Source organism: Scyliorhinus canicula, chromosome 3 (genome assembly GCF_902713615.1).
Source record: "Scyliorhinus canicula chromosome 3, sScyCan1.1, whole genome shotgun sequence".
Lineage (NCBI taxonomy): Eukaryota > Metazoa > Chordata > Chondrichthyes > Carcharhiniformes > Scyliorhinidae > Scyliorhinus > Scyliorhinus canicula.
The window spans coordinates 173,187,181-173,199,823 of NC_052148.1; the positions used below are offsets into that span (position 1 = coordinate 173,187,181).

Consider the following 12,643-nt stretch of genomic DNA (forward strand, 5'->3'; position numbering starts at 1 on the left):
AAAGTGGAGTCGAGACCAGAACCAGATCAGCCATGAACATCTGTTCCAATGTTCCTATGCTTTAGTGATGTTAAATGAGGGAGAAAGGCTGGCTAGGACACTGGGAGGGACACTGTCTATTCTTTAAAAAGTACCATGGGACACTTTGGGGGGCAGAGAAGCCCTCAACCATACCTCCATAATGCAGCATTCCCTCACTGAAATATCAGCTTGGCCTATGTGCTCAAGTTCCGAAGTGGGGCTTAAAGTCATAACTTCAGGACTCGGGTGAGAGTGCTGTCACTGAACCAAGGATGCTTCCTGTTCTGTGTTTAATGATATTGCGGATTGAGAGGTTTTTTCAACAGTAGACATCGCTATGTTTTAATTTGAGATTTGCATTTGTGTTTAAAATATGGAATGATGTGCTTTTACCTAAAGTTGTATAATTCCTATTTTCTTTATAGGCCTTGATAGTATATGAATGCCTGAGTGAATGGGGACAAATTTTCTGCACAATTTGTCCCAATCCTAAATTGGTTGTTTCTGGAGGAACAAGTACGACAATCTGTGTTTGGGAGATGGGTATCTCCAAGGAAAAAGCTAAAGCTCTGACCCTAAAGCAGGTGACTCAGTTCATCAAGTATTGTGTGTTTTGTCTTGTAAAAGTGAAGTAAATAAGTCACTACCATAGAGGAAATGTCTGTCATTTCCTGTGTCTATGATGTGTGAAAGTGGTGTGTTACTTTGGGAGAATTCTTTCCAGTATATTCTGTGCATGGGTAATTGGGTTGTTTTTTACAGTCTCTGGACACAACATGGGGTAACGATAGTTTGTGCTGATTTGTTAATCCGTGTCCAATGATTATTAGTAACTGCTCACTGGGAACTGAAAGGAAAATCTGGAGTCTTAAAAAGGTGGATGCCCAGATCTTCTGGTCTCAGGTGGCCCTGGATCTCCAGATATATCCTGGAAGATGCACTACTGGGCCCCTCAAATCACAACACAAGTACTCCATGGGAATTACCCTAGAAATTTCAGCACCTGCAGGGCAATTCTTCTGCATCCGGAATCCGTAACTCTGAGTCAGTCAGAGTTTGGAAAGTTCCAACTTGCTTACCTGGATCGCTACCAGGAAATGTTACAGAAAAACCACGCCTCATTCCTGGGTAACTATACATCTGCAGCCCCGATTCCCCACTCATTCCCTGACACCGACACATTCTCTCCGCCAATTCTTTGAATTTTCCCCTCCACCACAAACCAAAAAGCACAACACCGACACTCTTGACTTCCCCTCCAACTGTCCGCCAACCTTCTGCCTCATCCCCCACCCTCTGCTTCTCGCACCCGGACCCTCTGCCTTCTGCACCCGGGCACCTCACCGCCTGCATCTTGCCCCCTCAATGTGCCTTGTGCTTTAAACAAAATGGAGCAAGGTATTCATGCAGAGAGAAAGAAAATACCAGGGCTGGGCCTACAGGAATTATCTTGAGGTTATCACCACCACAATCAAAAGGATACCAGATTCTCTGAACTGAGTAAGGAGCAGCAGTCAGTGAATAATAAATAACCAACAGTAACAATAGAGTCACCAAAGGACAATTTCTGCTTTTCCCCCTCAGTTCAGTGGGGGCTATTAATTCTGGAGTTTAGTGCTTGGTTCAGGTCATAGGCACTTGATGGTAGGAGAAAAATAAAATTGTATTTAATTTCTAGACATTGAATAAGGAGGTTGAGTTAGCATGATTAGATTTAAAATCATCTGTGCAATAAATAGATTTAGCAACTTTATAAATATTAAGGATAGTTTTACTCTTTCAAAAATATGTTTCTAAATATTGCAATCATTCTGAAATGTTCACATTCTGGAAAGAACTTGTTGAATGCCCCAACACCATGCATTATGTTGGTTATGTCCGAAATTGCCTGCTACCTTAAGTTAATCTGGCCCTAAACAGCAATGTGTCAAAATGTTTCCTCAAACTTAGTATATTTTTTATACAGAAAGAAATACGTTGGTTATGGGGGGGGGTCTGTGGAATTTTTCTAACATAGTAGAGTGGGCATCAGAAGCAGAGGTTGCAACTCCTGCTTTCGAACTCTCATCCTATGTCACTGCATCACGGACAATGCCCTAACTTCTTTATTTGTGAGTTTTACAAAAATTACAACTACATTTAATCAGAACTGAGTACTGATGAAAGGCTGACAACCTGAAACATAGTTGTTTCTCTCCACCAATGCAGCCTAAACTGCTGAATTATTCCAGCATTTTCACTTTTTAATTTAAAATTTCCAGCATTTGTTGTATTTCGTTTTTGTTGCAAACCTTTAGAATTCAGTTATAGTAAGTTTAAATAATACCAATTATGTCCAATTTTTCTCTATTTTAGGCACTCCATGGGCATACAGACGCAGTCACTTGTTTGACTGCTTCATCAGCCTATCACATAATTGTTAGTGGGTCACGAGATCGGACATGTATTATTTGGGATTTGAATAAACTATCTTTTGTCACACAACTTCGAGGCCACAGAGCACCAGTGTCTGCTTTGTGCATTAACGAGTTAACAGTAAGTACTGGATTTCATCTCAACGTCCTTTGAATACTACAAGTTGTGGTTGGCAATAAGGAACTTCAAGTTTAATGTATATTAGATGTCCTTGTGCAATGCTTTCTGATTGCATAATGAAATAAAAACCTTAAATTCGAATTTGGCTACGGTAAAGAAGATCGTTAAATTCACATCTGATAATTCAAAATTTAGAGATTTGTCTGCATGAATGAAAAATATTCATAACACTGGTCTCAGTGAAGGAAGTTTGTCTCCTATTTTGTGAAGTTTTTTTTATTTCATTCTGAGGATATTGCATTATTGATATTGCCAACGTTTATTGACTAGCCTGAGTTAGCTTTGAAAATATTATGTAACAAATAATGAATGGTTAGTGTTATTTAGAGCATTTGAATCCATTTCTATTTTCTAGTTAAAATACATGTGTAGAAAATAGAAGCAGGAAGAGGCCATTCAGCCTTCAAGCCCACTCCACTATTCATTGTGATCATGGCTGATGATCAAATTCAATATCCTGATCTTGTCGCCCCCCCCGCCTTCTCCATATCCCTTGACCCTTTTCAGCCCCAAGAGCTAGATCTAATTCCTTCTTGAAATCACAATGTTTTGGCCTCAACGGCTTCCTCTGGTAGAATTCCAAAGTTCCATCACTCTCTCGGTGAAGAAATTTCTCCTCACCTCAGGTTTACCCCTTATCCTCAAATTATGTCCCCTAGTTCTGGACTCCCCTAGTTCTGGACTCCCCTATCTAGGGGAACATTCCTTTTAAGTCGCCCCTGTCTAATCCTGTTAGAAGTTTCTGTGAGGTCCCTTCTCACTCTTCTAAACTCCAATGAATATAATCCTAACTGATTTAGGCTCTCCTCGTATGACAGTCCCGTCATCCCAGGAATCAGCCTGGTAAACCTTTGCTAAACTCCCTCTATGGCAAGAACATCCTTCCTTAGATAAGGACATCAAAATTGCACACAATACTCCAGGTGTGGCGTCACCACCGCCCTATACAACTGCAGTAATCCTGTACTCAAATCCTCTCGCTATCAAGGCGAACATGCCATTTGCCATCTTTACTGCCTGATGTGCCTGCGCTCTTACTTTCAGTGACTGATGCAGAAGGACAGCAAGCATCCAACTCTTAATTTACACCCATTCAAATAATGATATGCCATTCTATTTTTTTCAACAAAGTGGATAACCTCACATTTATCCACATTATACTGCGTCTGCTATGCATATACCCTCTCACTCAAATCAAACTGAAGTATCTCTGCATCCTCCTGCATCTCTGCATCCTCCCACCCAACTTTGTATAATCTGAAAATTTGCAAATAATACATTTAGTTCCCTCGTCCAAATCATTAATATGGAAAGTGAGCAGTTGGGGCCCTGGCACAAATCCCACTAGTCACTGCCTGCCAATGGAAAGAAGATCCATGTATTCCAATACTTTACTTCCTGTCTGCTAACCAGCTTTCTATCTATCTCCAGACACTACCCGCAATCCCATGCTTTTTTACTTTACATAGTAATCTGCTATGTGAGACCTTTTAGAATGCCTTCTGAAATTCTAAAGAAACCACATCCACCGGTTCTCCCTGGTCAACTCTATCAGTTACATGTTCAAAGAATTCTAGTAGATTTGTCAAGCATGATTTCCCTTTTGTAAATCCCGGCTGACGTTATCTGATTCTCCCACTGCTTTCCAAGTACTGTTCTATGAAATCCTTGATAATGGACTCTAGCAACATCCCTACGACCGACGTTAGGCTCACTGGCCTATAGTTTCCTGTTTTCTCTACCTCCCTTTTTGAATAGCGGGCTTATATTAGCCATCCTCCAATCTGTGGGAATCATTTTTAAAAATATTTTATTATCACAAGTAGGCTTACATTAACACTGCAATGAAGTTACTGAATGTCCAATTCACCTAACATGCATGTCTTTTTTGGGACTTGTGGGAGGAAACCAGAGCACCCAGAGGAAACCCACGCAGACACGGGGTGAACATGCAGGCTCCTCACAGACAGTGACTCAAGCAGGAATCAAACCCAGAACCCTGGTGCTGTGAAGCCACAGTGCTAAGCACTGTGTTACCGTGCTGCCCTGGACATTCCAGAGTCCAAAGAATTTTGGGAAATGACCACTAATGAATAAATCTATTATTTCTAGGGCCACTTCCTTAATTTCTCTGGGATGAAGCTTTATCAAATCCTGGAGATTTATCCGTCTTCAATCCTATTGATTTCCCCAAAGATTTCTCTACTAATACTGAGTTCTTCAGCTCCTCGCTAAAACTTGTATTTCTCAGAACTTCCAATCCACTATTCATGTATTCCTTTGTGAAGACAGAAGCAAGTACAAATGTAGTTCCTCAGCCATTTCTTTCCCCATTATGAATTCCCCCACTTCTGACTGCAAGAGGCCTACATATGTTTTTGTCAATCTTTTTCCACACCTACAGTCAGAAACTTTTACAGTCAGTTTTAATGGGGCAGCACGGTAGCATTGTGGATAGCACAATTGCTTCACAGCTCCAGGGTCCCAGGTTCGATTCCGGCTTGGGTCACTGTTTGTGCGGAGTCTGCACATCCTCCCCGTGTGTGCGTGGGTTTCCTCCGGGTGCTCCGTTTTCCTCCCACAGTCTAAAGATGTGCAGGTTAGGTGGGTTGACCATGATAAATTCTGGACTCTTAGTGTCCAGTAGTTAGGTGGGATTATGGGGATGGGGTGGGGGAGTGGGCCTAGGCTGCGTACTTTTTCGGAGAGTCGGTGCAGACTCGATGGGCCAAATGGCCTCCTCCTGCTCTGCATGGGTTTTATGATTTGGGTGCAAAACTTTAAAGCTAGTCCTTTTAATACAATATAATAATCTTTATTGTCACAAGTAGGCTTACATTAACACTGAAATGAAGTTACTGTGAAAAGCCCCTAGTCGCCACATTCCGGCGCCTGTTCAGGTATACTGGGAGAATTCAGAATGTCCAATTCACCTAATAGCACGTCTTTCAGGACTTCTGGGAGGAAACCGGAGCACCCGGAGGAATCTCATGCAGACATGGGGAGAACATGCAGGCTCCTCATAGACAGTGACCCAAGCGAGAATCAAACCTTGGGACCCTGTAACTCTGAAGCAACTGTGCTAACCACTCTGCTACCATGATGCCCCTTCCTTGTTCCTTGTCCCGTCCCTACTATTTTTTACTGTGTCCTTATCTGATTCTGGCCCTTGATTTCTCTGCCTATCACTTTTCTTATTCTCCTTGCTGCCTTTTTTTTTGTTCTTGATTCCATCTGCTCTGAATCCTTACAAAGGTCCCTATCCTCCTGCCATATTAGTTTAAAATCTCTCCCAATGCTCCAACAAATACCCCCTCCCCAAGGGCATCAGTCCTGGTCCTGCCCAGGTGTAACCCATCCAGTTTGCACTGGCCCTACCTCCCCCAGAACTGGTCCCAATGCCTGGTAATGTAATATGTCTCTCCATGTTTACTAAAGTCTTGTCGATTTCACACAATTTTCAACAGGGGGACATTGTATCTTGTGCTGGCACGTATATTCATGTTTGGAACATCAATGGAAACCCAGTGGTGAATGTAAATACATTTACGGGACGCAGTCAACAGATCCTGTGCTGTTGTGTATCTGAGATGAACGAGTGGGACACACAGAATGTTATAGTCACAGGGCATTCAGATGGTGTCGTCAGGGTAAGTACTGTATTCTCCTTTGCTCCAGAGCAGAAAGATTATTGATAATCATTCTATCTGTCTTACATGAATATCTTGGAGAGAGGGCACATGGAAACTTACAAAGCTTTACATTTATTTCTGTCCTATATCTAAAGTATGTTCTGTAATGTTTAGTATTTTAGTTCCTATCTAAAATAAAAAAGGCTAATAGAATGTTGGCCTTTATATTTTAGAGGATTAGGATACATAGGGGTAGAACTCATGCTTACAATTATCTGAACCCTTAGTTAGACCACACATACTATATTTAGACTTGAGCACTGCAATTTAGGAAGGATATATTGACCTTGGAAGGATTGCAACATAAATTTACCAGAATGATAGCTGGACTCCAAAGGTTACAATACAACAATAGCATATAGTCCTTTAACACAATAAAAGTCTCAAGGTGTTTCACAGGGACATTATAGTATAAAATTAAGCAATTAGCAAAAGCTTGAGTACACAAACTGGAATATTGAAGGTTAAGGGACAATGAAATCAGTTTTGTGTAAATTTGGAAATGCCATGCTAAAACTGTCCTTTCATGGTCAAACTAACTTCGAGCAAAGTGATCAGGTTTTGTCATAAGGTGAACATGAAAATCCTAGAGCCAGTGCAGTGAAGATCCTCAGGTCAATCTCTGGGTGGGAGTGGTCAAAGGATAGAGCCACAGGAAAAGGCTAGATAATCTGGGGCTTTTCGGGCTTGAAAATAGGTGACCAAGGAGGGATCTTCTAAAAGAATGGGCATTTAATGAGCAGGGTAATTCCAGATACTATTTCATGGCGTGCCAGATTCTGGAACAAGGTGACATAGTTAAAATTGGAAAAAGAACAATATCGGACAGATGAAATAGGAATATCTTCAGACAAAGAGTGATTGTAATGATGTGCTGATCAGGCACTTCGTAAATATAATAAACCTCAAACTTAGAACTGCGAATGTTTTCATTTTCACTATCCAGGTAAGTGACATAATGAGAGAACCGACTGGCTGCCCTCAACTATCTTTATCTTGTGCTGGATGACATGCAGTTTACACAATTGTTTATTGGTATAGTGGATAACTCTCTGAGTCAAAAGCTTCTGGGTTCAAATCACATTCCAGAAACGTGAACACAAAAATCTATTCTGCTCCACTGCAGTACTGAGGGAGTGCTGCATTGCTGGAGGAACCTCCAGGCTCTGCAATTCCATTTAAGGGGCCATTATGTGGAGATGCAGCATTGGACTTGGGTTGGCACAGTAAGAAGTCTTACAACACCAGATTAAAGTCCAACAGGTTAATTTGACATCACAAACTTTCAGAGCACTGTTCCTTCATCAGGTGAAGTGGAGGCAGGTTTATAATTCCAGCATATATAGGGCTGCATGGCGGCAGAGTGCTTAGCATTGCTGCCTATCATCGCCAGGGACCCGGGTTCAATTCTGGCCTCGGGTGACTGTCTGTGGTGCAGTTTGCTCGTTTTCCCATGTCTGCATGGGTTTCCTTCGGGTGCTCTGGTTTCCTCCCATAGTCCAAAGATGCGCAGGATAGTTGGATTGGCCATGCTAAATTGTCCCTTCGTGTCCAAAGGTTAGGTATGGTTACTGGGTTAAGGGGATAGGGTGGGGTGTTGGCTTAAGAAAGATACTCTTTCCAAGGGCCGGAGCAGACTTAATGGGCCAAATGGCCTCCTGCACTGTAGGGTATGAGGAGAGATGCAATTGCAAGATAATTACAGATTGGAATGTGAAGAATGGTTGGCATGTGAGTCTTTACACGAACAAGCAGTGTGAGTGATAATCACAGGTAATAGAGGTGTAAATTCACTCAAGCCAGGACAGTTTGTAGGATTCTGCAAACCCAGACAGTATGGTGGGGGTTACATGCAATATGACATGAACCCGAGATCCCGGTTGAGGCTGTCCTCATGTGTGCGAAACTTGGCTACCAGTTTCTGCTCGGCGATTCTGCGTTGTCGTGTGCCTTGAAAGCCACTTTGGAGAATGTTTACCTGAAGGACGGAGGCTGAATATCCTTGACTGCTGAAGTGTTTTCCGACTGGACAGTGTATCAGGTAGACGTTGGCCAAGTTGCATGAATATGTACCGTGTACCTGGTGGGTGGTGTTCTCGTGTGGTGGTAGTGTCCATGTCAATGATCCGGCATGTTTACAGGGCTTGCCATGGCAGCATTGTGTGGTGTTGTGGTCGCTGTTCTGAAGGCTAGGTCGTTTGCTGCGAACAATGGTCTGTTTGATGTTACGCGGTTGTTGAAGGCAAGTAGTGGAGGTGTGGGATGGCCTTGGTGAGATGTTCGTCGGCATTGATGACGTGTTGAAGAAGATGTTGTCGTTTCTCCGCTCCGGGGAAGTACCAGCCAACAAAGGGTATTCTTTCGGTCGTATCCTGTGTTCGTCTTTTGAGGAGGTTGGTGCAGTTTTTCGCTGTGGCACGTCGGAACTGTTGATCAATGAGTCGAGCGCTATTTCCCGTTCTTACGAGGGCGTCTTTCAGCTTCTGAAGGTGTCTGTCGCAGTACTTCTCGTCCGAGCAGATCCTCTGCATACAGAAGGCTTGTCCGCAGGAGATGGCTTCTTTAACGTGTTTAGATTGGAATCTGGAGATGTGAAACATTGTGAGGTTATCCGTGGGCTTGCAGTGGAGTGAAGTACTAAGGTGTCCATCCTTGATAGAGATGCGCGTGTCCAAGAATGCAACCATTTAAGAGGATAAAATGTTTCTTCCCCCCCCCCCCCCCCAATCTCCAAAAAAAAATTCTTCTAACAATATGTCTGCCTGTTCCCTAATTCTCTCTTCTTCCACTCCATGGACAATATTACTATACAAGTTATCTTTCCAGTTTCAGCCCCCTTTTCTTAAGCATTGTATTTCACATTTACCAGTTAAATTGCTTATGCTATATATCTGCTCACTGCACTAACGTGTGCAAATCCTGCCATCTCTTGGATTCTTACTCACAATTTGCCGTATTTCATAAGGAAATCTTGACAATTCCTCTCTGTCCATATTATTAATATGTATATGGAAAACGAGATGTACCAACACAGATTCCTGAGGAGTGCCATCGGCCAAATCGTCTTGCAGTAGGTACAATCTAAAAGATGCATTGTAGCAAATAATCAAGGTCCCTTTGACCGTGATTTCCTTTTCTCTGCAAATCTATTCATGGGTTTTGATAAAAATCAATGACAATAAATGGCCATGTGACCCATTAAACCTCCACCATCTAGGATCCCAATTCTCCCTCAATAATATTGAGCTGCATTTTGAATACATATTTTTGCTTCTACTCCTACCTGCCAGATCATGCAAAATATGAGATTTTACTGCGTCTGAGGCAGTGATTTAAATTGTTCTCTATGAGAATTGCAGATTCCTTATTTTTGCAGTGCATTGAATATATTTAGAAACTCTTTGCAGGCATTTGCTCAAGATATTTTTTGGTTTCCCCTTTATTTTAGACTTTTAACTCTTGGGGTGGGGGGGAATAAAGGCACATAGAATCATAGAATTTACATTGCAGAAGGAGGCCATTTGACCCATCGAGTCTGCACCGGCTCCTGGAAAGAGCACCCTACCCAAGGTTAACACCTCCACCCTATCCCCATAACCCAGTAACCCAACCCAACAGTAAGGGCAATTTTGGACACTAAGGGCAATTTATCATGGCCAATCCACCTAACCTGCACATCTTTGGACTGTGGGAGGAAACCGGAGCACCCGGATGAAACCCACGCACACACGGGGAGGATGTGCAGACTCCGCACAGACAGTGACCCAAGCCGGAATTGAACCTGGGACCCTGGAGCTGTGAAGCAATTATGCTATCCACAACGCTACCATGCTGCCCATTATGAAGGCTTCTTAATGAATTGTTTACTGCTGTTTTGTTTTCTTATTGGTCTTTGTTAATCTACATATTCTTCTTTCTGTAGTTTTGGAGAATGGAGTTTCTGCAGGTACCAGAAACCCCAGTTCCAGAAGAGCCTATCAAACTTCCAGAAAACATTCATGAATCTTCTGCAGATGCACAAATAGGTGAGAAACGTGTGGTACCGAGCTGTAGGGAGATTTGCTTTGATATTTTACCCTAGGAGCAGAATGAAATATATAACATTACTGGAAATCCTGGCTTCATTTTTCATGGCTTACCTTTAGACTTTTTGAACTGCGGAAGAAATTACAGATTAGTTACTGAAGAATGATGCATGTATTCGTCCTGATTTATTCAACATCCACGGGCAATCAAGGGTTACACAGGAGGGGTAAAAAATAGCATCATGCTGCTGTTTTAGTTACGTGACCTCCCGTTCGCACTTGGTTCCAATACTCCCATCATCAGGAGCAGCCTTAACTGCTATAGGTATGCACAAGAAAAGTACTTTGAGATTCGAAGAGGATGACGGTGCTGGCAAAGGTAGGAGATATGGTGGATGTCATTGACATGAATTTCCAGAAAGCTGTGCAAGAAATTTGTTACACTAATGTAGCCATTGAGTACAACTGAGTGGCTTGCTAGGCCATTTCAGAGGGCTTTTAAGAGTCAGCCACATTGCTGTAGGTCTGGAGTCACATGTAGACCAGACCAGGTAAAGTTGATATGTCTAATTTGCTGATTGAATTGGAAACTGAAAGTTTGTGTACTTAAGTGCTGAAAAATCCTTAGCTGTTTCAGTGTGCTTCCACCGTACCTGCGTGACAACTTTTCCTGAACAGCCTTGTGGAGGCAGACACAGGAACTCCCTGCAACAGGGAGTTTCCACAACCACAAAGAGGCTCAACATACAGTTGACTTGGGTATGTCTAACAGGTGCAAGCTAACTCAGAAAGGGACATGAGAACCACCTCCGGTCCAAGGTCTTGTCCATGACCTGCAGTGATATGCCAGGCCCAGCCCTTATTCCCAGTGCCTGGCTTGGTTCTATGGTGACTGCTCCAGATATTAGTACGAGTGCTCCTTATTTGCAGGTAATTGAGAGAGTTTCTGCCTGACCCTGGAAAGCCCACCAGGGTATGAGGTCAAAGGTCTCAGTGCCTGTGAATTAAAGTGTTCTAATGAAGTGTTAGTGCAATTAGCATATGTTTTTGTATGTTTGATCGTAAGAACTCAGTGCAAGAAGAACTTGCACTTTTCTGTTAACGATGTAAGATGAACCAAATATCTACGCCATAGTGCATTTTTATGAATTGATGGGAAACTTTGTTCCAGGCTTTCTGGACTTGAACGTTCTATTTCAGGAATCTTCAAACTTGAATGCTTTCAAAACTTGCATGCAGGAATGCATTGCCTTTAACTTGAGTAGTTATTGAGTAAAATCCTTGGGCTGGCATCTCCGCAGACCCGCGCCAAAATCACATTAGGCACGGGGGCTGAGAATCAACTTTCGTGACGGAATCGGGCCGCTCCGGCGATTCTCCGGGCACCGAATATCCGCGAATTATGCCGTGCGGCTGGGGGACTATTGCTAGAGGCCCGCCCAGCAATACTCCGCTACCGGCTGGCCGAGTTCCCGACGGCGTGGAACTAACATGGTATGGCTGGTCGGGACACTCGTGTGGCAGCTGCGGACTCAGTCTGGTGGGGGGGGGGCGGGGGGATCGGGCACCGGGGGGGGCCTTATGGGCAGCCAGGGCACAGATCAGGCTGGTCCGATGCAGGGGTGCGTGGCCGATCGGGGGGCCTAGTTGCTTTGTGTGGGTCCGCTTTCCGAGCCGGCCATGGCGCCCGGCGTGACCGTCACTGCACATGCACGGACCCCGAAACTGGAAGTGCGTGGGGCCGTATCCACCGCCGAAGCTGCATGAATCACTCTGGGTCCCCGTTAGCCCCCTGAACGTAAGTGAATCCTGGTATTTGTTTCTGGAAACTCGGGAGTGCAATGCCTGTGTTTTTACGCCAGGAACGTAACCCCATTTTGGAATAATCCAGCCCCTTATCTTTCCATAAGGCCACAAGACAGGAACATAATTAGGCCACTTGGCCCATCGAGTCTGCTCCGCCATTCAATCATGGCTGATATGTTTCGCATCCCCATTCTCCTGTTTTCTCCCCATAACCCCTGACCCCTTAATCAAGAACCTATCTATCTCTGTTTTAAAAACACTGAGTGATTTGGCCTCCACAGCCTTATGTGGCAAAGTGTTCCACAGATTCACTACCCTCTGTCTGACGAAATTCCTACTCATCTCTGTTTTGAAGGATCGCCCCCTCAATCTGAGATGGTGTCCTCTGCTTCTGGTTTTTCCTACAAGTGGAAACATCCTCTCCACGTCCACTCTATCCAGGCTTCGCAGTATCCTGAGAATTTCAATAGGATCTCCCCCTCATCCTTCTAAACTCGAACAAGT

The 12,643-nt window shown here is 43.6% G+C and overlaps 1 protein-coding gene across 2 annotated transcripts in view; it reads left to right on the forward strand.

The window, feature by feature from the left end:
• The window catches only part of wdfy3 (WD repeat and FYVE domain containing 3), a 490,874-nt gene that overhangs the window by 455,625 nt on the left and 22,606 nt on the right, over positions 1-12,643 (forward strand). For both annotated transcript variants that reach the window (XM_038791772.1, XM_038791773.1), the window contains 4 exons: positions 447-605; positions 2,377-2,556; positions 6,084-6,266; positions 10,231-10,333. In XM_038791772.1, coding sequence (XP_038647700.1) covers positions 447-605; positions 2,377-2,556; positions 6,084-6,266; positions 10,231-10,333 — 625 coding nt within the window. The remainder of the gene's footprint in view (positions 1-446; positions 606-2,376; positions 2,557-6,083; positions 6,267-10,230; positions 10,334-12,643) is intronic.